This window comes from Macrobrachium nipponense, chromosome 14 (genome assembly GCF_015104395.2).
Source record: "Macrobrachium nipponense isolate FS-2020 chromosome 14, ASM1510439v2, whole genome shotgun sequence".
NCBI lineage: Eukaryota > Metazoa > Arthropoda > Malacostraca > Decapoda > Palaemonidae > Macrobrachium > Macrobrachium nipponense.
In genome coordinates, this window is record NC_087207.1 from 5227960 (window position 1) to 5249499 (window position 21540).

A 21540-nucleotide genomic window follows, 5' to 3' on the forward strand; every position below is an offset into this window, starting at 1 on the left:
CTGGAGGTAGAGCCATCTCCTACCTAGCCCACCAGACGGCAAACCTGTGGGCCGACCTGGTACTTCGGCGTAGGGACACAGTCCTCACCCAAGTGACCAGGGCAGCTGGGTGTGAGGCAGCATTGGGTCTTCGCAATGGACTAGTGCGGAGTTCCTCCTCTCTCTTCCTAGAAGAGATGTTGGACGCTGAGGTGGAATGACGGCGCACTGATGACAGTGACCGTCTAGTCCACCAGGCAGTCTCGAAGGTGTCTGGGCAGCCTCGAACGACTGCGGCAAAGCCCAAGAGCTTGGTTAGCGCTTCCTCTGTGGCCAAGACGATTGCATCGTCGAAGCCCAAATGAAAGACTCTGCCTTCAACTTCCTCCAGGGGCGGTCGCAATCAGCCCTCCTCCCAGCCCTCCTTCCCACGAGGGGAAGCGGGGAAGAAGTCGAAGAGAGGCAGGAAACGCTAGGGACGGCGTTCCCCCCTCACCTGCTGCCAGAAGTGGTGGTGTGCCTGGCGAGCCATGTGGCAACATGGCAGCGCTACGGAGTGGAGACCTGGATAGTAGACGTCCTTCGGGAGGGGTATCTACTACCCTTCAAGTCTCGGCCACCCCTCACCTCCAACCCAGTCCACCTTCAGACCTACGTACCTGGAGCATCAAAGGACGTAGCCCCTCAGCAGGAAGTCCAAGCCATGCTGAGCAAGGGAGCTGTGGAGATCGTCAGGGATCGTTCACCAGGCTTCTGCAGCCGTGTTTTCCTGGTGGAGAAGTCTTCAGGGGGCTGGCGCCCAATGATAGATCTTTCTCCCCTGAACCGATTTGTTCGCCAGTCTTGGTTCACGATGGAGACGGCACGTTCTGTGCTCGACTCCATCAGGGAGAATGACTTCATGCTTTCGGTGGACTCGAAGGACACGTATTTCCAATTACCCGTCCATCAATCCTCCAGGAAGTACCTCCGCTTCATCCTCAACGGGACGGGGTACCAGTTCAGGGCACTTTGCTTCGGTCTCTCAACCGCCCCACAGGTGTTCACGAGAGTGTTCACTCTGGTGTCTGCTTGGGCCCACTCGGTAGGGATATGTCTTCTGAGGTATCTCGATGACTGGTTGGTCCTGGCGAGCTTCCGCTCGCAGTTGCTACAGGACAGGGATCGACTTCTGCCGCAATCTGGGGATCGTGGTGAACTTCGAGAAGTCCGATCTCGAGCTCAAGCAGAGGATGAAGTACCTGGGTATGCTGATCGACACGGTAGCAGGGCAAGTTTTTCCCGCAGACTCGGGGATCAACAGATTCAGGGAGGCAGCCTACCAGTTCCTGTCTCGGCAAGAACAGTCAGCTCAGCAGTGGCAAGTTGTGATCGGCTACCTGTCGTCGCTCGAGAAGTTAGTCCCTCGGGCGTCTTCACCTGCAGTCTTTCCAGTGGAGACTAAAGGAGAGTTGGTCAAAGGCAACAGACCCACCTTACTTTCCCGTGTCCCTCACGGAGGAGGTGAGGCAGGACCTAGCCTGGTGGCTGGACGTCAGGAACCTCTTAAGAGGGGTGCCTCTCCGCACTCCCCCCGCCCCGGAGATTTTGCTGTTTTCAGATGCGTCAACCGAGGAATGGGGCGCACACCTGGAGGAGTTGCTGGCTGCAGGAGTGTGGGATCATCACGATAAACACCTTCACATCAACGTCTTGGAGCTCAAGGCAGCATTCCTCGCTCTCCAAGAGTTCCAGGACCGCTTGGTGGGACACTCGGTGGTGTTGATGTGTGACAACACCACAGTAGTGGCATACGTCAACAAACAGGGGGGCCTAGTGTCCCTCCCGTTGAACCAGTTGACATTGCAGGTGCACGAGTGGGTCATGGCCCACTCGGTAGAGCTGTCAGCCCGCTACATTCCAGGCAAGAGGAATGTAGTAGCAGATAAGCTCAGCCGTCGGATCAGGTGATAGGGACCGAATGGTCCCTACACCCAGACGTGGCGGAAAGGCTCTTCAACCTGTGGGGGCATCCAGTAGTGGATCTGTTCGCCACCCGGCACAACAGAAAACTTCAGGTTTTCTTTTCAGCCGTGCCGGACCCATGGGCAGCTGCAGAGGACGCTCTTCAACACCCTTGGGACAACCTCTTTGCGTACGCCTTTCCCCCGTTCTGTCTGATTCCTGATTCGCAAGGTGATCAGCCGAGTGCTGGTCACCCCGAATCTCTGGATGATCCTGGTGGCTCCCAAATGGCCTCAGGCCATTTTGTACCTGGACCTGCTGGCTCTGCTTGCAGAAGCACCGAGAGAGATTCCCCCCTGGCACAACCTTCTCGTCCAGCCACACGTGGAACGGTACCACCAGTCATTCCAGTCCCTACATCTTCATGGCTGGCTGTTATCCACCATCTCTTGCGAGCGAGAGATGGCTGGGTACATCAGACAGTCATCTGCAGCTGTGTACCAGGGAAAGTGGGCCGTCTTCTGTGGTTTGTGTCGCAGACGGGGTCTAACTCCTCTCAGAGCCACTCTTCAGCAGGTAGCGGATTTCCTCGTGTTTCTTCGCCGAGACAAGCTCCTATCTGTCCCCACAGTCAAAGGATACAGAGCCGCTCTGGCCCTAGTCCTGAAACTGAGGGCAGTGGATATCTCGAATTTGTTCGAGATCTCCCTGCTTATGAGGAGCTTTGAGAGGTCTTGCCCACCCAGGGAACTCAGGCCCCCGTGGTGGGACGTGACTCTCGTACATAGGAGTCTGACTCGAAGTCCCTTCGAGCCACTCCGAGAGTCATCAGACAGGGATCTGACCCTCAAGACCCTCTTCTTGCTGGCCCTGGCATTGGCGAAGAGAGTAGGGGAACTGCATGGTCTTTCCTTCAATGTCAAGCATTCCAGGGGATGGAGATCTGTGACGCTCGATTTCGTCCCGAACTTCGTAGTGAAGACTCAGAATCCTTCGGTCTCTGACGACCGGTTTGAGTCTTTCACAATCCCCTCCCTAATGGACTTCACCGACAACGATGCGGATGAGATGCTGCTTTGTCCTGTGAGGGCGCTACGGCGCTATCTGAAGAGAACTCGGCACCTCAGGCCTGAGTGTCGACGCCTCTTCGTTAGCACCAGGGTGACCAAGAAAGAAGTATCCAAAACACTCTTTCTTTCTGGCTGCGTGAGGTGATCAGGAGGGCGTACGAAGCTGATGGTAGCGACGTCATCCATACCCTTCGTCCGAGAGCCCACGAAGTCAGAGGTATTGGTCCTTCCCTTGCGTTTCACAAGAACTTCTCAGTGGTGCAGGTCCCGAAGCAGGGGTCTGGTCCAACCAGACCACCTTCACCTCCTTCTACCTTCGGGATATAGCCCACAGGTCCTTGGACACTTTTTCCTTGGGACCCGTGGTGGCTGCTCAACACATTGTGTAGCTTACCCAGCACCCGAGCGGACAGAACAGCATCGTATTCTTGTGTGACTGCATGAATGGATGAGTGAATGAGAGTGTGACTGGCTTCTCTTCCCTATCTTTTTCTCCCCCTCTACCTGTGGGCAGAGGGACACGGTCGTCACTACGCTGGAACAGGAGGCGATGCAGGTAAGCTACTCGACCAAGCCCCATCCTATCTCTTTCATTAGGGATAGGAGCGATTATCCACCACTTCCCCCGACAAGGGGGGGAAGTGGAAGCCAACAAGAGACAAACCCATGACTTCATATTGCCTCTTGCAATAGGAACAAGTTCTTGCTTGCTAGTTTTAAGAGGTACGCTGGCCTCCCTCTTATTACTTGGGTCCAAAGATCTGACCATTGATCCTGCGGTACATACCCCGATCATTGGACAGAGGCTAGGATCCCTCCCTCTGCTCTTACGACCAGGGAGGGAACCAAGGTTGGATGAACACCAGTCTGTTCTTAAGACTCAGATTCCACCACCCACCAAGAAGTGAGTCTTCCTATTGTAAAGGACCGATGGTTTGTATTCATATCGGAACAAATAACAATTTGTCGAAAATTGTATTTTTCCTAACTATACAAACCTGAGGTCCTTTACACATAGTCCCACCTCATGCCACCCCTCACTCTGTTTTTTCCTGGGCCTAAAGCAAAGTGGATCTTCACCTCCCAGTCGCGCGGTGCGCTGACTGTCGGACTAGCAAGTTAACTACCGAACTCCCTTGTTCGAAGCTTACGACCGGTTCCAGCTGCCGCAAGTTACATTCCTATTGTAAAGGACTTTAGGTTTGTATAGTTAGGAAAAATACAATTTTTGACAAATTGTTTTATTAGCAAAATCAGTAATGGAACCAATATTTTCTTGCTCATTTTTAACTTATCGCCTAATGTTATACATAGTTGTATTCTCCTTGTTTTGCAGATTAATAATAAAAAATGAAATATAATATATTTTCAAAATTAATATTTATAAAGAATATATTTTGGGAAGAAAACATTCTTTTCAAAAAATGCATTTTAGTTTTGGAATGCTTTATGCTGTATTTTCTGAGATAATTTCACATTTTTTTCATGACAATATTACTCCTTAGCTATTCAAGAAACACCTATAAAATTGCAAAATATATACAGCAGTTATTAATTCGTTAAATCGGTGTATATGTGTGTGTGTATGTTAATGGACATATGCAAACTAACTTTTAAACCAATATTACTATTGTCACTGTCGCTATAATTATCTGTCTCTATATCAGTAGTTGATGGAAAAGAATAAGCATCATCATCAAAAGCCATTATCACCAAAATTTACAATATTAAAGATTCATATAAATGGCTGGTGAGACTGTTGACGTCACTGAAACAGAGCTAAGGGGAGGGGCTAAATTTACCGCGATATTTGAAAATAAAGCGTTGATCATATCGACCTCATCGTTTTGCAGCACGTAAAGCGTCGATATTAGTGAATCCCTGCACCTTGTGGGATAACGGTGTTACTTGGTAAAAAACCAAAATTCCCTTTGCGGTTTCTAAATTACAGGGAGATATCTCTCAACCCAATTCATTATTAACGAGGATAACACACCAATCCGGTTCGAAGTACCAAGAAGGGAGAGAAGCTGTGGCGAAAAAGATGGATTTATAGTGGACTGTATATACATAACGTTGTTACTTGGTCAAAAACCGCTAAAAGCCTTACGTAACAACACAAAACTCCCTTTGTGGTTTCTAAGTTACAGGGAGATATCTCTCAACCCAATTCATTATTAACGAGGATAACACACCAATCCGGTTCGAAGGACCAAGAAGGAAGAGGAGCTGTGGCAAAAAAGATGGACTTATAGTGGACTGTATATACTTAACGTTGTTACTTGGTTACTGTAAAAATATCAATAATTATAAAAAATAAACAGATATCAATACGAATCCCAAAGAAAATTCGATATTACTGGTAGTAAGTTACTAGACAAAGAGGTGGAAAACGGAGCTATTTGTAAGATTGCCAGGCAACATAAGAGTCAAAGAGAATATTAATCATGATTCTGTATTTCTCTATGCTAACTGAAATTAAGTTGTGATAAAATCTGATCCTATGTGCCCCTAACAAAAGTTTCATATTCAATTTTCTCGCGTGCATCCTCTGAGGTTAATTTTTAAAACTTTATTTATAGGCAGGCGATGCAACGAAAGAACCCACTATGTAACTAATTTCTATATAAACTTTGGGTTTTTCAAGAAAATGTGACATTTTCCCATAAATGTGATTTTACTTGAATTGTGATAGACTAATGTTGCAAGTAAATATTTCATATCCATAACTTGATAATTCTAAATGTCCGTTTACCCATGTCATAAGCTGAATTATTGACTCTAATTGTCTATGAGGTTCAGAAAAAAAATTAATTCATTTTGTTGTTATAGAAATTCTATTTGCTTATTTTGTTTATTCATTTTAAAATGATTGCGATTCTTAACTAATTGCATTGCACACACGGATAAGAATATGTCATGTCATCGTGACCCATGAACCACATGTGAAGTTCATGAGCTAAGCATTCCTCTCTCCAGTCAACCTGCTTTGCAAGCAGAGACGACACACACAGATGAAGCCTGTGTAAGCAGATTATTGAGGTTAAAAGGAACAAATGCTGATACGGCAATGATGACGTCGTCACTTGGCAGGAGATTGCTCTCAGCCAGCTAAGAGTTACGTGACTTGCTGTAATTAAATACGACTTTAGTATTTTCAAATGATATTTTTTTTTTGGTTTTAATTCTCCACCCATATGAGAAGAATGTCTGAAAAAAAAAACAGTACCAAAATTGAACAATATATTAGTTTCATGTTGGATATCTGCATGATTGTAAATAACTGTAATTATGTTAATTGAAATATTCCTTATTCAAACTAATGAAAAAAGGGTTTCCATACAAATTTTATATATACTATTTGCCCTGTATAAGATTATTCGCATAGATATACATTTTCACTTCTAGACTTCCTGACTTTAAAATCTTTTATTTTATTTTATTTTATTTATTTACTTATTTATTTATTTATTTATTTTTTTACTACGAATATAAATCACCGGGGCAGACAATATGTCAGTACGTTTTGATATGTGTTTGAACTTTTAGCTTATTTTTTCATTACTAAAGCGTTAAGTTAGAGTTCAAATCTTTACGCATATATATTTGGATATTTAATTAACCTATGGTTACGTTTTGCTTATTGATTTTGTTGTGATTCCTTTTTTATTATAGTTTGTAACCCTTCCGACTTCTTACGGAGTGTATTAAATTGACTCCACTTGTATCCATATTATTTTATTTTTTATATTTATTTATCTATTTATATTTTTTATTTATATATATATATATTATTTGATACAAATTAATGGTTGGCTTGAATATGTGGAAAAGTGTTCTAGCGGCGTACCGTATAAGGCTACTTGCGGTATCATTTCTACAGATACAAGATATAAATGATAAAGGTATTTAAAACCGCGAGAACCGCTATAATCCAGTTCGGATCCAATATCACGAGTTGTAACTCGTAAGACATTGACACTTCCTATTTAATTATCCGTTATTCTACCAAACCGATTGACTCTGGTGATAAATATATTATTGGTTTTCTTAATGGAAAGAAATTCACACGAGTTAAGGAGATTATTGATTTACACCACCCGAGTCAGATTATCATGTGTTGAATTCCATGTTTACTGATTTAGCACTCATAAATATTCCTAACGCACTCAATTGCGGTGTTTGTTTTTAGTGCTATTAATTCTATATAACGTGTCAAGGAACTATTAACACTAAGAAGTGTTTATTCCCTCTGTCAGACTCTTAATTCTGTTAATAATTCTACATATATTCTTTCAAGGATTGATTTGGCACAGGATAGGCCAATGACAGATCCCGCTATGACAGGTGTCTTAGTGGTGTCAGTGTCCCTTGTTTTCATGACACGTGTTACAATCATGGTTTTATATCTGTAAGCATTGTAGGCCAGTAAAACAGTGATTTGGCTTTCTGTGACATAGTAGGGAACCCTGGATGACGGAATGCAACCAGTTTAGGACGATTGGTATGAAAGAGATTATTACTACTACCTGGTCGTTAGTCACCTGCTGTGTTCTTCGGGTTTTCCTCGTCACGGACCTACATATAATACTACATTTGATTACATAATTTTGATACACATACTTTAAATATACTTTTGCTTTAGGGTTTCTGCTCGAAGTGTTTATTGTTTTTGCTTAGCCGCTGACCCTGTTTCCGTTCGAAGTGTTTATTATTTTGCTTATTGCTGCTGACTCTTGCTTTGTTCAGTTTGTAACAGTTCGGCGCTCCGACCCAGATATTCAATGCTCGCGATCTCTTGGGTTAAGGAATTTTCTTGTTTAGATACGGTTTTAACAATAGGCACGGATGTTTCTATATCTTTTAGTCTAATTAATGGTTCTTTGCAGTATGGTGCGGGATTGCGGGATAATGCGTCAGCTATGATAATTGCTTTCCCAGGTAGATATCTTATCTTGGCTCCAAAGACCTGAATGATCATTTGTCACCAAGTTCCTTTTGGACTGTGATTAAAGCCTTTGAAAAACTCGGTAAGTGACATGATCAGTAAGGATTTTAACAGGATAGCCGTAGATTATGAACTTAAAATGTACTAGTGAGTTAACGATACCTAGCCCTTCCTTGCCTATTACTGCATATTTACTTTCAGAGGGCTTTCATTTACGTGAATAAAAAGCTATAGGAAAGAACTGTTTATCATATTACTGAAGTAGTACCCCTCTTACCCCTTGGTCTGAGGCGTCTGTTGCAATAAAAAAAATTTCCTTATTTAAATCAGGGATTTTTAAGTTAGGTGAGCTGCCTTATTCCGTTTTTAAGATATCGAACGCCTGTTGATGCTTTTTAGACCATAATAAATCTACGCTCTTCTTCGTAAGATCTGTTAAAGGAGCTGTCATGATTGAAGAGTTACATATTTACATACAATTGTAATACCCACTACAGCGCAAAAGTGCTGTATCCACCTTTTACGTTAATAAGTACCGGAAGTTATGAATAGCCGACACCTTACCATGGACTACTTTAAGACCTTGACTAGACACATAAAACCTAGATAAACATGTTCCGTTTTTAAAAACTCACATTTAGATATTTTACTCTGAGATTATTTGTCTTTGTCTCTGTAGCACTAGCTCTAGTTTATGTGAATGTACTTCTAAGGTATAAGAAAAGATTACAAGACCAACCAATAGGCATGTAGGGTATCCCCTAAAAGTCTCCAAACACTATATTATAATTGGGGCGCAACGTAAGCCGGAGGCATACGTAAAAATTGATAATGTCCCCTGAGTGTGCTGAAAACGGTATATGAGGTACAATCACTTAGGTAATGGTATCAGGTAAAAGCCTTTAAGTAAGTCCAAGCTGGTGAAAAATAATTTATTCTGGCGTTTGAGGGAAAAATTATATGGGCTATTTGATTTCCTAATGACTCCTATTACTAACATTTTTCAACTTCGTCATTTATCTCTATTTTGAAATTTCATTGAGAGTTTTTACGAAGGTACGTATATAGCTTTATGTTTGTCCTTAGACCGTATTTTGTTTTCAATGACATCCGTTTTTCTCCCAGAGATCACTCGCTAGTGGAGAAACTTCCTGGTATTCAGATAAAAGATAAAAAATAAAAAATAAATTTTCTGCTGAATCACCTCTGCTTGAATGACTTTACGGATATTACTTTAGATAGATTATCAGAGAGATTCATCTACGACTGGTTGGGCGGGATTAAAAATTAGCAACAATAAAAAAAATGCGATATTTATATGTATAGGTTTTGTGGATTACTATATTAACTTGTTGCTGCGAGTCAACTGTGTCTAGGGCTTTGTTCGCGGAAATCGTTATATTTCAGAGTGTCGGGAAGGATTAAAATTTCATTTCCCAGCAAAGTCTTTTTACACGCACTAAGACATTTGAGGCTGCATGCTTCTCGAGATTTTGCGTGCAAACTGCGACTGCGGTTGTGGGAGAATTCTGTTGGGTCATTTGAACAATGTTACGATTTATGAGACAAATGTATAGTTCCTCTATATAAGTTATTATTTAACTGTCTCTTTTTTGTTCAAACTGATTTTAATATGTTTGAAGGTTTATAGGATTTTCCTTTGATAAACACGCCTTATTTTGCAGGATGTAAGATAATATTTTGTATACCCCTAGATGGATCTTACAATTACACTAGATACAGATCAATGTTTTTTTTTTTTATAAAAACTATATAGGTATCTGTAAGTGCTCGCTATCCGGACTTCTCATTAGGGAAGTTCGAACAACAGACGGTGAGTCCATAAATACAGGATATTACGTTTACTAAAGGAATAAAACAAGATATTCTAATTTTTACGGCGCGTACAGTCGGGCTTAATCCACCACTACTTATAATAACTTAGGTATTAAAAAAAACGATAACCTGCTCTGATTACTTGATACGGTCGTGTGATTCATAGAAAAATCCTTTTTAATTCAAAAAGGTATTGGCATAAAAATAAAAGGTATGGCATAATTGATCCAACATCACTTTTCCCCACTCTGCTAGAGTCGCTTATTGTGTGGAATTTGCTATGCTTTGAACACTTCGGCAGCTTTGACTGACCTTGACCGTCTGACTGGTGACACAGTAACCGAGTTTGCTTGTTTGATTCTGATAATTAGGGCTACTGTTTACCATCGGCAAAGTATTGTGTGTTTTTTGCATTCTGTTGTTGGTTACTTATAAGGCAACGAACGTATGAATGACGAACTATTAGGAATTGAGCGATTACTATTAAGTCAAGTTATCTCTACTGCATTCAATATTAACTGTTTGTACTTGCTGTTTACTTCATTCTTTGCTAAAATTTGAAATAGTGAGGGATCCTGGTCAGTGCATTTAGCCTAATGAAAGTTTTTTATAGACATGTTATTCTTTGCAATCCAGTCGTATTTTTAAAGTTAAGTTGAGTCATTGAGGTTCGATATTTTATGCATATAACTAAAAAAACTCAAGGCTAAAACTGCGATCGGGACTTTGCAAAGGAGCCTTTATTGTCCTGACCCGAAATAGTGTTACCTCTAATTTATCTAGATTTGTACGGGTGTTCCACTTGTTTTTGTGTGTTTTCTTATCACTATGGTGCCTAACGACCCTATCCATGCATCTGTATAAATACAGACGTCCACTGCGTAAACGCATATTCACTGTTTAATATGATTTGTTACGTAAGGGATTTATAATCAACCAAAATGATAAAATTGACATAGTATATGATTATGATATTTCAGTAGAACTTCTGGAAACACACTCAAATATAAAAACTCGCAGTAGCGAAATCTCAATGATGTAGATAATTTCTGTAAAAAAGTAAGATTAAGAATGTCTCGTAACTTCAGCCACAGGAATAACGAAATTCGACCTGTAAAGGAAACACTCAAAGTTACTCCAAATGAATAAAAAATTGTACTTAGCTTGCTTTTGTGGGAAGTCACGGTGTTCCGATAACAACACAGGGCCTTGGTCCTCCTTCTCTATTTAGCGGATGACCTGGTTTTTTGGCTTGAGTTTCCCCCGTGCGCAATGTTTGGATGATTCGAGCCCTTGTAGATCCGATGCTGCAGACGCGTTTGGTTTGTTTCTTGAAGTGCCGGAAACGCTCACTAACGATGTTTTCTTGAATGATTCTAATGAGAGACGAAGCTTGCGTTGCTGTAGGAAAAAGGACACGTCGGTTTTGTTTCTTGAAGTTATTCACTAAACGATGATACTAAGTTGCTTGAAGAATCTGCTGCTTCCGTCGTCGTTGACTTCATAATTTATTATTCTGGTTTTACTTCGGAGAAGTTGTAGAGTTCTTCTGTGACGCTGCCACCACTTTTAGGCGCGTACAGTTGCTGCCACCACTTTTAGGGCTATTGCCTTGTATAATAAGGCGCCTTATGAGGTAATGTTAGACTTGCGATAATCTTACGCTAAGTCGGTTGGTATTCATGGGAGTGTCTTGGGGTTTGTAGATCACTTACGAAGTCGGTATTATCTTCTTTGGTTATAACGACGATGTGTTAAACTCATGATGATTCGGTGAGGAGGTGAGGATCTAGTCGAAACCACGAAGTACAAAAATACTTATATTCTCTGAATTTACATGGTGAAGATCAAGTAGGATTGTACAAGTCTTCTAATGATGATAGCTTGATCGCTTCTGCCAATGATGATGGCTAATTCTATTCTCTCTACATGATAAAGCTTAGGTAAAGAGGTACAGGTCTTCTAATGACGATAGCTAACTCTATTCTGTTCTACTGCCATCTCGGTTACCAGTCAGAAAGGAACAGACAGTAGCTCGAACATATGAACATACAATCAACTGACATAGTTACATACGAACATACAATCAGATGACATAGTTACTAATCACGTAGGCCGCTTGAGCTATAGGTCACAGTGTTTGTCTCAAGCAGGAAGCTTGGACTAAAGTTTATAAACAATTGAATGAACACAAGTGACGGCATGTTATCTTAGCCTACTTTTATTGTATACGTCATCTTTAGCGTCTCTAGTCTGATCACATTCCTGCAAGCAATCTGGTTGACCTCTTTAGTTTTAGTCTTTTATATATATGGACTAACATTCCATATTTTTATTATGTAAACACTTACATATATACTTAACGTTGTTACTTGGTCAAAAGCCGCTAAAAGCCTTATGTAACAACTCCACAAAACTCCCTTTGCAGTTTCTAAATTACGGAGAGATAGCTCTCAACTCAATTCATTATTAACGAGGATAATACACCAATATCATTAATGAATAGTACCACAATTAAGTACTTTCACTTACTGAGCAGTCCTTGTAGACATGAACTTAGATCATAAATCGCTATACGAGATACGACGAGAGGTACGCGCCTCTCTCTCTCTCTCTCTCTCAAGATGTTGCGAGTACTCACAGGTTGATTTTCAGACCTTAGAGGACAGCTGTGTTATCTTGTTTCCAAAAGTTATTTGCATAACCTTAAAGTATGAACACAATAAAAGTTTATCAGATCAATTTATATTCACCATCCATAAAACTAAAACACAGGAAAAATGAAATAAAATGGAAGGATATTGAAATGCATTTGATTAATATAAAGTTAAAATTAATTTAATAACTAAAGGTTAAACATATCGGAGAGTAATAACATATAAGTGACAAATGAAATTAATCACTCAAGGGGAATTATAAATCAATGGCACTCAAATGAAACAAATTACGACAAAATTCAAAGAATCAAGGCAATCACCTTTTCTAAATCCACACACACATCACTACACAACACTAGATGACAGGTCACCTCAAAAGTTGAGCCAAGAAGCTGTTCGTTCTGTCCTGCATTCGGGTTTTGCTGGGGAAAAGAGACAAGTTGTACAATTACCACGAATGTAGAGCTGGCTTTCAAGGTTTTCATGAACATAAAAAACTTTACAATAATTATCAAGATCGTTGTCAAAAATAAATTCCAAATATAGTAGTGTGCAACTTCAATATATTTATCAAATGTAGTGAATCAATTGGTGGTGTGTCAATACAATTATGGGTGATATGAAGCCCATACAGTGTACTATGCACATACGCACACACACCCCTAGAGGGGCACGCAAAGGAGCGATCAGAGGGGCGAACTACTACCCTTCCTTTCCCCTTCCGATCTCTTGACCTCTCCTAATGGCTTCTCTGGCGAGAGGCACAAACAAGACCCAATAACACCTTCAACTCTTATCATACTTGATATGCGAAATACACTCACCAAGAGCAATTTCATGTATATAAGGACAAATGAATTATTGTAACTAATACAGTAATTATACTTCGTTACTAAAACGGCTACTGACGTTTATGTCTAAAGACTTCGTCTTTGTGTAAAACCATCTTTTCGGTGCTAACCGCACCACAGATACTACGTATTAGAACATAGCTAAATCAGAAAAAATAATGTTAGGAATGTCATTCTCGAGTAGATGTGGTTCTTTCACCTTTATTATGTTATGCAATATAGACGTACATATTTTACAAAATATGTGGCCATGCAAATATATTTGGTTTTCACATGAATACAAATACAATAACATAGTTCCTGTCTGTCAAATACCTGACAGACGGCAATACACAGTGAAAATCAATCAATAATTTCTTATGAGACAGACACTAATAACTATAATAAAAGATAAATAGCACGGAAACAAGTGAATACACAAAAACATTAGAAAATAAAATCGTTGTGAGAGAAATTCCTCACAACTACTATTGTGTGTGTATATGTGTGAATACATATATAAATGCTGATATGTACTGTCGGCCAACGAAGAATTGGCGTAATTTCTTAATTCATTGTTCGTTATGGAAATATTGCCATATGCAGGTGCCAGATTACTTACTTAACAATACATAACATTTCCTTCCAAAGGTGCTATACTTGAAATAAATTACATTGGACTTGAGTAGACTTATTCAACGTATTAAAGATAATTATTTTGCAAAGTAAGGGAAGTATATACCGATGGGTCCACGATTTCTAATTTTATTCTCAATTCTAGCTTCGTGACAGCATTTTGAAGTTGGCTTTGCTGCCGCTCGAGTCTTGACTCAACGTATCGTACTGCCCTGTGGTGTTGTCATTTCGTCTCTTACAGCCGATAAATAATACATCAAGGCGTTAACATTCTTTGAAAACGATGTTTAATTAAACTAATTTTGTCCTTTGATCAATAAAATAATTTGCATGACATTTAGTGGGCCTAAATTGGACTTCTGATTTTCACACATGATCACCCTAGGTCTATTTTAAGCAGTATACTCTCTCGGATACGTAATATGAATAAATATTTAAATCGATAATATATATATTAATCTGCTTTATTTGATTAATCCCGTTATTCTTGTTTTATTAGCCATGTTCGCCATTCTTCTTATCCTTTTCAGAATTGCTTAACATAATTTACCCAGACCTAGCTATTCAAAGTCAAAAAGCAATCATAAAAAAATCAAACTAATATAATTCAGTCTTTTATTTTTTATCGAATTCCTTGCATATCATCCTGTTTCATTTGGACACGTTGGAAAGCTGTGGGAGTCAAAACTGACGAATACATTAAGAAATACTTACTTTCATTAAAGCTTTCTTAGGTTGATCTTTCTGTAGCTATTCGTTTCTTCTAAATAGAAATGAATTAAAATTAGTTTCACATGTATACCTAGACCTACTACCGTAAGCATATTATAAGTAGCTGAAAGGATAAGAAATATGAAAGGTGATGTTCTCGTTTAAGTCTATTTCATGTTTTTTTCTTTTTTCAAGAAAAACCTACTGCTTTAATCAAGGGTTGCTCTTTGACGGCTACAGGGTGTAACACGACGTATACACATATTTTGGGGAATGAGAGATAAAGTTTCTTTTAACAAAATATTTTATAAACATGCATTTTAAGGCGTCCGTTGTTGGTGCAGGGAATTTTAAAATAACCTTTATCATTAGTGATGCTTTCACACGATGGAGTTCGTAGCGAGAAGTTGGATCGAGTCGCCTGAGATGTAGAAGAGAGCGGAGGTGGTGTATAGGAGTGATGGAGGGATTAGGCCGATGTTAGTAAAGTATCTCCCAATAAAATGTATTCTTTAGATTTTGAAGAAAAAAATGCATGCATTATTGAACTGTTTCCCTCCCTATCCGTGGTATTCACTGGCCACCGATAAAAAACAAAACAAAAAGAGTAAGCCCAACTGAATCTCTCATCCATCAAAGATAAGTTTGCTTATTCATTAGACACCTATCAAAGATTTCAAGTGTAGATTTAAAAATCTCTTTCTCTCCATCTAAAGTATTCATCAGGCACCAGTCATATGCGTAATGCTAGTCATGATTCCTGGTTCAGCAATATCGTGACGAGGCACTAGAATTCAAAATTCACAAATGAATGTTGGTCAGCAACATTTACACTACTGTATTGTCTTGCTCTCTTGTGGTGCTTCGAGGTGTTCCATTTGCCGTTCTTTAAACAATTTGATTCATCTATGTATGATTCTCTCCGGATAATTAAGCTTTCTTGATATCTCTCCAACAGGAACTTGCACCGAATGAAGTGCAATAATTGTCTCTCGCTCAACGAGGGATGTTTCTTAGACCGATAAATGACATGATTCCACTGGTTCCATGCAACGTAAAAGCACCATACAAAAAAAAAAAAAAAAAAAAAATGACACATTGACATTAGATTCCCGTGCACATAACATCAAAAGCAATAGAGTGAGGTCGCATGGTTCACAATGTTAGGTTATCTTTTTTTTTTTTTTTTTTTGATAGCATTTTGTGAGATTCCAATGTGTTCTGTAAAATTTAACAAATGGAATAGTTCAACTACCTTCAACTTTATCAGTGGTTGTGATATAACGTTTTTTATCTCTTCGTTTCGTTCACGTCAATTTTGCTAATTGGAAAATAGTTTTACGCAATAAAATAAAATAATGTTCTAAAGATATCAGTGACTGTTTTTAACGTCATTACATATGTTTTCTTCCATCTTTGAAAAAAATAGATAAATAAGGCATGAATCGTGCGTCAGGCAGGTGAACGAAAAATTATGAAACTCTGCCACTAGTTTTTTGGCCAACAGTACAATATGTGCACATGATATATATAGTTCTATATATATATATATATATATATATATATATATATATATATATATATATATATATATAGATATATATATACATATGATAATCCCAAGTGGGGCCCACCCACCCTCAAATGAAAGATTTCTAGATCCGCCACTACCTAGAACCACAGTAGACTTGAACCCAAGGTTTCAAGTGCAAACAATTCTACTCTGACGGGAGTCCTGCTCTCTCTCAGTCTCACGGTTTCACCCATCTCTCTCAGTCCTATACCCATACAGGCTGTTGATGCTCTCGTGGTCCTCTGTGAAAGTTGCCAAGTGTGCCCGACAGACTGACTTCCTCGTAGATGGCCTCTTCTGTCACGTTTCCTTCGGGTTCTGGAACAGAAGGAACGATTTCATTTCGGCGACTCACTGTTTGCTTCGTACTTGAAATGTTTGACTGAAATGTGCAGCCTATAGTACCATGGTCTAAGAATGCATGGCCTATACTGGGCTGTATATAACGGTACATGATCCTAAAGTTATTGGTAACAAGACATAGCTTACTACTATGTATTGTCGGTTTTAGTTCATAAGGGTTTTATGCTGGCATGCGTTAGTTATAACTTCATATTCAATGTTATGATAGAAATGTGTAGCCTATAGTACCATGGTTAAGATAGCATGACCTATAATGGACTGTGTAAAAGTACATGGTCCTAAAGTTATCGGTAACAAGACATAACTTAATAACAGCTGCTACTATTATGTATTGTCAGTTTCAGTTCATATGGGTTGTATGCTAGCATGCTTTAGTTATAGGTTCAAATGTTACGATGGAAATGTGTAGCCTATAGTACCTTGGTCTAAGAAAGCATGGCCTATCTAGGATGTGTAACGGTATACATGATCCTAAAGTTATTGGTAACAAGACATAATTTAGTAACAGCTGTTACTATAATGTATCGTCGACTTCAGTTCATATGGGTTTTATAGGTTCAAATGTTACGATGGACGGATGGAGTCCAACGAGTTTGCATAGCACCTTTCACTGATTCCCTCGCGCCTATGCGTGTCTGAACCCTTCCATTCTCTATGCGCTTTCCAGTGCGACGAAGGCATGAAAGAATGGATTTTTTTTTTTTCCTTTTCGCATATACGTCCTATTTAGGTACAAATCAAAATTCATTCAGAAATAAATCCACTGTCTCATATATTCCGAAAAAACTCATGGAAACGATTACAGCCTACTTATCAAAATAGCAAAACCGTCTGCCCCTTTGCTTTGGCCGAAATATTGCAGGTGCTTCTCGTCCACAGTATTGTTCCTGTATGATCGATAAGCAACATCAGTTTAAAATGGTGATATTTTTATTTCTATTGCTCTTGCATTCATCGCCCCATTCATCAGATGAAGGCAAAGAGAGCCGTTAATCCAGAAATCAAACGGAATGTGCTTATTCAGTGCAATATGCTAGCGTGTTTGATTCAAAGGTTCAGCCAGATCCTGCGTGGAGGCCTCTTAAGATTTTTCACAGTTTCTGAGGATATATAAAGTGCAAATCAATTTTTCATAATGGGAATGTGGTCATTGGCTCTTCTGGTTGTCTTTGTACAAGTCACAGAGTTAGTGACTTGGATGATATTTTTTATCATCCCCCGTATAGGCATTACTTCGGTTCCTTGCAGCGTGTCTTCGGCGCCTAGCTGCAACCATTTTCGTTCCTTTTACCGTACCTCCTTCCATATTCTCTTTCTTCCATCTTACTTCCCCCACCCCCAACTCCTAACAATTGATTCATAGTGCAACTGGGAGATTTTCCTCCTGTTACACCTTTCCAACCCTTTACTGTCAATATCCCTTTCAGCGCTAAATAACCTCTCAGGCTCCAGTGCTTGGGCTTTGCCATATATTCTGTATTCAATTCAATCCAATATTTCTGATCATTTAATTTCAAAGACTTGGGAGCACAAAAGAGGAGATTTGCGTATCTTTCTATCATTACTAATGGAAGAAGCAGTTCGCTTGGAAAGTGACTGCTGAAAACGCGTTGATGGTAACAGTGATTTACCTTGAGGCATCGTCTTCTTCTTCCCTCGCATGAGTAGTACCACAACAAGAGTAACCAGCCCTATGACAGCCACGCCCAGCAACCCGCAGACGATTATCAAAACCAACGTTGTCGAGCTCATGGACGAAGCTCCTCGGCAGTCGGGTGCGTTAAGAACTGACCCAGAGAAGTCTGCAATTGAATATTTGTTTGATTAGTTCAGCCCGGATCATTATGATCAAAAGGAAATCACATGGCGGGAAGATAGGTGGGTGTTATTCAAGTCAGATTTGAAGCAATAGAAGTTCATATATATATATATTGATATATATAATATAATATATATAGATAGATATATATATATATATATATATATATAGATATATATGTTACGACCCTTGTTGGCCGTGGTGCAGGTTTGTATGCACTAAAGGATGTATACTCAGTGTTGTTACAGAGTATCCAGCAAAAGATGGTCAATGGAGACGAAAACACTCAGGAAAACTCAACAATATTTATTAACAAACAAAAATCATCAAAGTCAACCTTGTGACTGCCAAGGACAAATTCTAGTCCTTAAATAATCCCTTGGGATTCCTAGCTACTAAAACTAAGCCCTAAACAGAGATAATAGAGAAACACATGAATGCAAATACAACAAAATATGCAATATGACTGGGCCAGATCAAAATTATAAAATAACCAATACCTATAACTAAATAGGATAGGAAGGAAGGCGAAGAGTAACAGGGAGAAAACACTTAATCTCCTACCTATGTTGATAATCTAAACTTATAATATAAACAAATATAAAAGCCACGAGGCTGTTAACATCATAAGAATAATTATAACCAAACAATCAAAAGGGGCAACAAATTCCAACTGTCAACAGTTCATTATAAGATATTAACTATATATATACAAATAAATAATAAAATATCTCCTCACACTCAGAAGGGGAGTCCGTGATCCAGGACTAATAACAAAAGGTCTTGCCTTACAGTAGGCCGTGATCCAAATAATTTCAGAACTCTGCTAACAGGGGAGTACAGAAGCACCAGGAAGGAGGAGTCGAGAGGTCCTGCACGACCATACAAAAAGGAACGCTTACCTGGGATCTGTCTCCCTACTTGACTTCTGACGGGCATCAAGGCCCCCACAGCTGCAATAAGTTCCAAGGCGTCCTGGAAAAGCAAATGCTTCTAACACCTCAGGAAAAATCTTCCACTGAGGTGGCAGCGAGATAAGTCCGCAGGTGGCACAAATCACCTGCAATACAAGCAGGACGCAACACCGCAAGTGGCCAGAAGCGTACCTGCGAAGGACAGCACTCAAAGTACAGCGTACACACACCGCAGGTGGCCAGATGTGTACCTGCGAAGGACGGCTCACAATACTTCCAAAAGCGTGGATAAAATATAGTAAGTGCGGCAGCTGCAGAGCAAAAAAGGGACAGCCTCTGTAGAAAGCCCGAACTGTCTGTCCAAACACTCGCTCTGTCTCTTCTCACCTCCCTCACCGAGGAGTCCAGTCACGTACCCAAACGTAAACAAAAAAGATACGAGTGTTAAAGGGTAATTCAAAAACTTTAACGAGCGGGGAGGAGGCGCAAAATCACCACAATACAAATTTCCTTAAAAATAAATACTTAAATACTAAATGCCTTAATATTAAATGTTAACAAAATCACAAGGTTGACTAAAAACTGAAAAATTACGTAAACATCTGATATATATATATATATATATATATATATATATATATATATATATAATTTGTTTTGTTAGCTTAAAACTAATTTTGTTGTTATGTAGTTTAAGCAGAAATCTCCCTTTTCTCCCTGATTTTTTTTTTTTCTGGAAACGCTTTATTTTACCATTTCTATCGATAAAGTATTGCGAATGTATAGATTTATTAAACAATATAATCAGTAAGTGCCGTAAGAGCAGGAATTCATGAAAGAATACATAAAGAGCGTAAGAATAAACTTACAGCAGCTGTGATAGTTGTTGCATTGTGTCCAGTAGACTGTTTTGGTGCTGTTGATTTTGATGTTTCGGGGTTGCCCATCTCCACTTATACGATAAGTGGTGTTTGGATAGATGAGCACTGTCTTGATGAAAAATATTGAAATAATATCACACTATATATAAAAAAATGCCCATACAGTTCAGTGGTTCTTAACCATTTTGTTACCACGCCCCCTCGAAGATTTGGTCCTTCCCTCCACGTGGATGGCCCCCGCACCCCCTTGCATTTATGAGTTAAATTCTCTTCCAGACTTACAGGAAAATGAAAAAGAAAGACTGAAAGAGGAATGTTTTTGGGGGAGGTGGGGGCAGTGTGATGACTTGGTAAGATACTTGTCGCTGCTTCTTTGCGACTCTTGGTAAGAGAGTAAGGAATACAATTACAGATTTTTTATTATTTTTCCCTAGGACTCGCACACCTACCCCGCTGGAAATTGCTGTAGTCCCCCAAGGTGGGCGTGCCCCCCAGGTCAAGAACCACTAGTATAGTCATACATAAGGACCTGTATTCATTTGTGTACAGCATCTGGGAACCGGTCTGATCAGGATTTTAGGCAGGACAAAAATTAAGAATGAAATTGATGGCGTACAGCTCTGCTTCGTAAGGTAAAGACTGGAAACATTCTTATTCTTATCTTTTTCATCTCCAAAAACACTCGATATTTAAAAACTAGGCGTCACAGTCTAGAGAGGATTGATTGGTGCTGAAGGAAAACAATCTGGTGAAAATAATATAATTATTGTTAGTTTTTTAGAGAAGAAATTTTTGAAAACAAGCAACCGAGCCAGTTTTATGTCGAATCGAACTTACGTGAGTGGATCGAATACCCTCTTGATACTTACTGATGTTGTGTACGCTTTAGTTGTTATCCAGATCTTCATTAAATGCCATATTTTTGCTTCGAATGACTGGTGGGATTTTGTGGCGGATATTTCTTTTCCCCCTTCCAACTCGAATCCTTCAACTTCGAAGGTGAAGGAGGCATCTTCTTCGTCGGCCAAATATCCTAGAAAAGTTGAACTCTTTGTTGGTAGATCGAAGGTTACGGTTTCATTTTCATTCGACATCTTGATTTGGTCAACTGGAAGAAGCAAAGTTAGGTGGTCAGAGGGATAGGCTAAAGAAATGTTTTTATTTTTTTTATTATTTTTAATACTATCGTGAACATTATAAAAATGATACGCACACAATTCATTACTTTTTATGTGGCGTTTATATATTATGTACGTATATATTATTAAGTATATATATATATCTATATATATTATCATATATATATACTATATATATATATAATATATATAAATATATATATAATATATATATATATATGTGTGTGTGTGTGTGTGTGT

The 21540-nt window shown here is 39.5% G+C and overlaps 1 protein-coding gene across 4 annotated transcripts in view; it reads right to left on the bottom strand.

Moving 5' to 3' along the window:
* Positions 1-16223: 16223 nt before the first annotated feature.
* The window catches only part of LOC135226352 (uncharacterized), a 111504-nt gene continuing 106187 nt past the window's right edge, over positions 16224-21540 (bottom strand). For 2 of the 4 annotated variants that reach the window (XM_064265795.1, XM_064265794.1), the window contains 4 exons: positions 21031-21269; positions 20150-20270; positions 18179-18349; positions 16224-16502 (listed from right to left, as the gene is read on the bottom strand). In XM_064265795.1, the coding sequence (XP_064121865.1) occupies positions 16390-16502; positions 18179-18349; positions 20150-20270; positions 21031-21255 (630 nt within the window). In that variant the 5' untranslated portion in view covers positions 21256-21269 and the 3' untranslated portion in view covers positions 16224-16389. Of the gene's footprint in view, positions 16503-18178; positions 18350-19105; positions 20271-21030; positions 21270-21540 lie in introns of all 4 variants that reach the window. The other 2 variants (XR_010317213.1, XR_010317212.1) reach the window with 2 other exon arrangements.